General features: G+C 39.4%; 1 protein-coding gene across 1 annotated transcript; it reads left to right on the top strand.

Annotated features, from left to right (window-relative positions):
• Window positions 1–304: 304 nt before the first annotated feature.
• LOC117919664 (histone H2A) lies at window positions 305–1479 on the top strand. The gene is made up of 2 exons (XM_034836881.1): window positions 305–603; window positions 993–1479. Exons 1-2 carry the CDS (start codon window positions 394–396, stop codon window positions 1230–1232), a joined length of 450 nt encoding a protein of 149 aa, XP_034692772.1. The 5' UTR covers window positions 305–393; the 3' UTR covers window positions 1233–1479.
• The last annotated feature ends 1549 nt before the right edge of the window (window positions 1480–3028 follow it).

The raw sequence follows: 3028 nt of genomic DNA, 5'->3' as shown, positions 1-3028 counted from the left end.
TTCTCGTTAAAGAAATATAAAATTTGTCAATCCGGCAGTCGAGTAGCACGCTAATTCAGGAGGACCGAATAAAAATGGCCCCGGTCTTATCCGATACATCAGCTCTCCGCAACAATTTTTTTAAAAATATTTGACTAATTAGATGTCAGCTCACGATTGGTTTATTCCAGATTACAAGGATCGTGAAGCTGTGGACCATCAGCCGTCGATCAAAACAAATCCAACGATCCTCATTTCTAATGCCCAACCAAAGCGCCTTCACGATTTATTCAAGAACATATAAAACCGCACTACCGCAACAGCTACGATAGCACTCACGAATTGCTCGTTTCGGACGGTGATACCTGTTTTGTTTTCTCGGGAATTTGATTTTCCGCCGACTGTATCCGGGAAATGGAGGCTGCTGGAAAGGTGAAGAAGGGTGCCGGAGGAAGGAAGGGCGGTGGTCCCAAGAAGAAACCCGTATCCCGCTCCGTCAAAGCTGGTCTTCAATTCCCGGTCGGTCGTATCGGCAGATACCTCAAGAAGGGCCGTTATTCTCAGCGCGTTGGAACTGGTGCCCCGGTCTACCTCGCTGCCGTGCTGGAGTACCTAGCTGCTGAGGTAATAACCGCTCTATCTCTCTACATGTTTATTTGTTCAATCTCTAGGGTTCCTGTGCTGCGTTTTGAGTTGAATCTGGTGGCTAACTTTCAAAATTTGTACTGTTTTAGTTAACTAATTTTTATATCCGATAGTTTGATCTTTTCTTGCTTATCAGATCTTGCGTTGATGTCCTAGCTCTCCATTCCTTTAGATAGAAGGAGGGAGGAAAAACAAATGTTTTGAGCTTTATTTCCATGATTTTTCCGGAACCCTAAATGGTGAAATATATCGAAAATTGGTTTTTTAGTTCTTAAATTTTCGCCACAGCCAAATAGGGTTAATTTTGTCTTGGTTTTGAATTTGTTCGGCTTGAAGATGATTTTGGTGAGTTTGGCCTGTGGATCCAGGTTTTGGAGTTGGCTGGAAATGCAGCAAGGGATAACAAGAAGAACAGGATAATCCCGAGGCATGTTTTGTTGGCTGTGAGAAATGATGAAGAACTTGGGAAGCTTCTAGCTGGAGTCACAATTGCTCATGGTGGTGTCCTGCCGAACATCAACCCTGTTCTTCTTCCAAAGAAGTCTGACAAGGCAGCAAAGGAACCCAAGTCGCCATCCAAGGCCACCAAATCTCCCAGAAAGGCTTAGTTTATCAATTGTGTTAGAGAAAGACTTGTCTTCTTCTTATCTCTCCCTGTATGTAGTCCCCCTTCTCTGTCTATGGGTGATAGGAAAGCTTTATTCGATCAGAAAATAGGAGCATTGTACTCTTTGTTTCCATGTTCTCTTAGGACATTCTGTTTCAAATGAATGAAATTCAGTTTTCAGATAATTTCAGGGTTTTTTAATAGAGATGCTTTACTATTTGGTAAGGTTTTTGTGTATTGATTAGAAATGTGCTATCAATTAAGAGCATTTGGTTTTTTATTCTTGTGTTCTGGAAGGAAACTCATGCGTCCTTATGGAGTTTGAACCCATGCGCATTACAAGGAGTGTGGGTTTGTATTGATTGAACTGTTTGAATTTGGTGAATAAAAACTCACAGCTTTACTATGGTGTTATATAGGATGCTAATTGAGTGAACCTCTATGGTAACAAGAAGCTCTTTGTTAGTGAAAAGAGTTTTTGACATCATGTGTATGGAAATTTTTTTAAAGCTTTTAAGAATGGTTCAGATATAAGGACTGTGGAATAGATGATCAAATTAGTGGTTTTTTTGTTTATTAATGGGAAAAGGGCAAAGTTAGTTTATTGCATGTTCCGTTATCTTCACTTATTTTATCATGTTTGGCTAGTTTTTACTCAATTGGTTTTGCTTTGCTTCTGTTTAGTAGCTTCTAGTTTTGCTTTTGTGCAGTAGGTTCATATTTATTCAGCACAACATCTGGGAGACACCTAAAAATCACATCTCGGACAAGCATTAGGCGTTCAGCATGAATATTTACTTAACATGGATCATGTGAATGAAAGTAAGGTGGACTTACCTAGGTATTTACAGTTGAGGCAAACAAACAAATGTAGGAGAACAAAGAACTTAAAAGACATGGGAAGTTGGAGTAGCTTCTGAAATGGAGAAGTCGAAGGTATGAGGCTGTTGATGGAGTTGTGAATTGGATAAAAATGATGGTTTTGGTGTTTAGTATAGGCAACTGGTTGTTGGCTTTATTGATAATTAGTTAGATTTCCTCATGTTTTATTGGTTTTATGTTTTGTTAGTTTCTAGAAAAGGAAAGGCAGTTAATGGCTAAGCTGTAGCAATCAATATTTTCAGAACTGGATCGAGTGGGGTGTTGACCAGTTCTTTCACCATTCCAGGTTGCATTTTTAGACCCTTTTTGAGTCGAACTGGTTAAGAATCCTGGCTGGTGGTTGGAATGGCTACCTATGTGAATGGGCTGGTATTGGTGAAGCTGTCTGGTCCATTCAATCTTATTTTACTTCTGTTAAAAACTCAAAACAAAGTTGTTTCTTGAACACCCTGCTTAATCCTCAGTGCTGCACTGGGACCTGTCTGACGGCTGCAAATCTCATCTCTAGCAACCCTACCTTTTATCTCAGGTAAGCCCTGCGCTAAATCCACCTGTTGTGTTGAATTGTTGATCCCTTTCTTGTGAAACTCCATGTTGAGACATTTAAAGCTTCTAAGAAACTTGCAATACTCATACATAGTGAGAATCATAAACTCTAGCTTTTGTTTAGTTTTCTTCTGTGGTCTTAGTGTTTTTCAGTTTGTCCAAATATGGTTTTGTGATGTTTCACTCACTGTTGAAGCGTTTCCATTGGCATTGTGATAAGAATAGTGTAATTAAACTGTCTTTCCTGCTACTATATCATTTGTGTGTGAGGAGCTGTTTAGAAAGATAGCTTGAGTGACATAAATTGGGGTATACAAAGCCCTTTTTCATTAGTATTATCTTCTCTCTCTCTTTTGTTTTGGTGATTTA

This window comes from Vitis riparia, chromosome 8 (assembly GCF_004353265.1).
Source record: "Vitis riparia cultivar Riparia Gloire de Montpellier isolate 1030 chromosome 8, EGFV_Vit.rip_1.0, whole genome shotgun sequence".
NCBI lineage: Eukaryota > Viridiplantae > Streptophyta > Magnoliopsida > Vitales > Vitaceae > Vitis > Vitis riparia.
Note: the sequence above shows the minus strand (reverse complement) of the source record. Positions and strands in the feature narration are given on the sequence as shown.

Excerpts from the sequence above, each read along its gene's own strand:
- LOC117919664 (XM_034836881.1), top strand. The coding sequence starts at position 394 with ATGGAGGCTGCTGGAAAGGTGAAGAAGGGTGCCGGAGGAAGGAAGGGC. Across the intron at positions 604-992 it reads TGGAGTACCTAGCTGCTGAG|GTTTTGGAGTTGGCTGGAAA; the intron begins GTAATAACCGCT and ends CTGTGGATCCAG.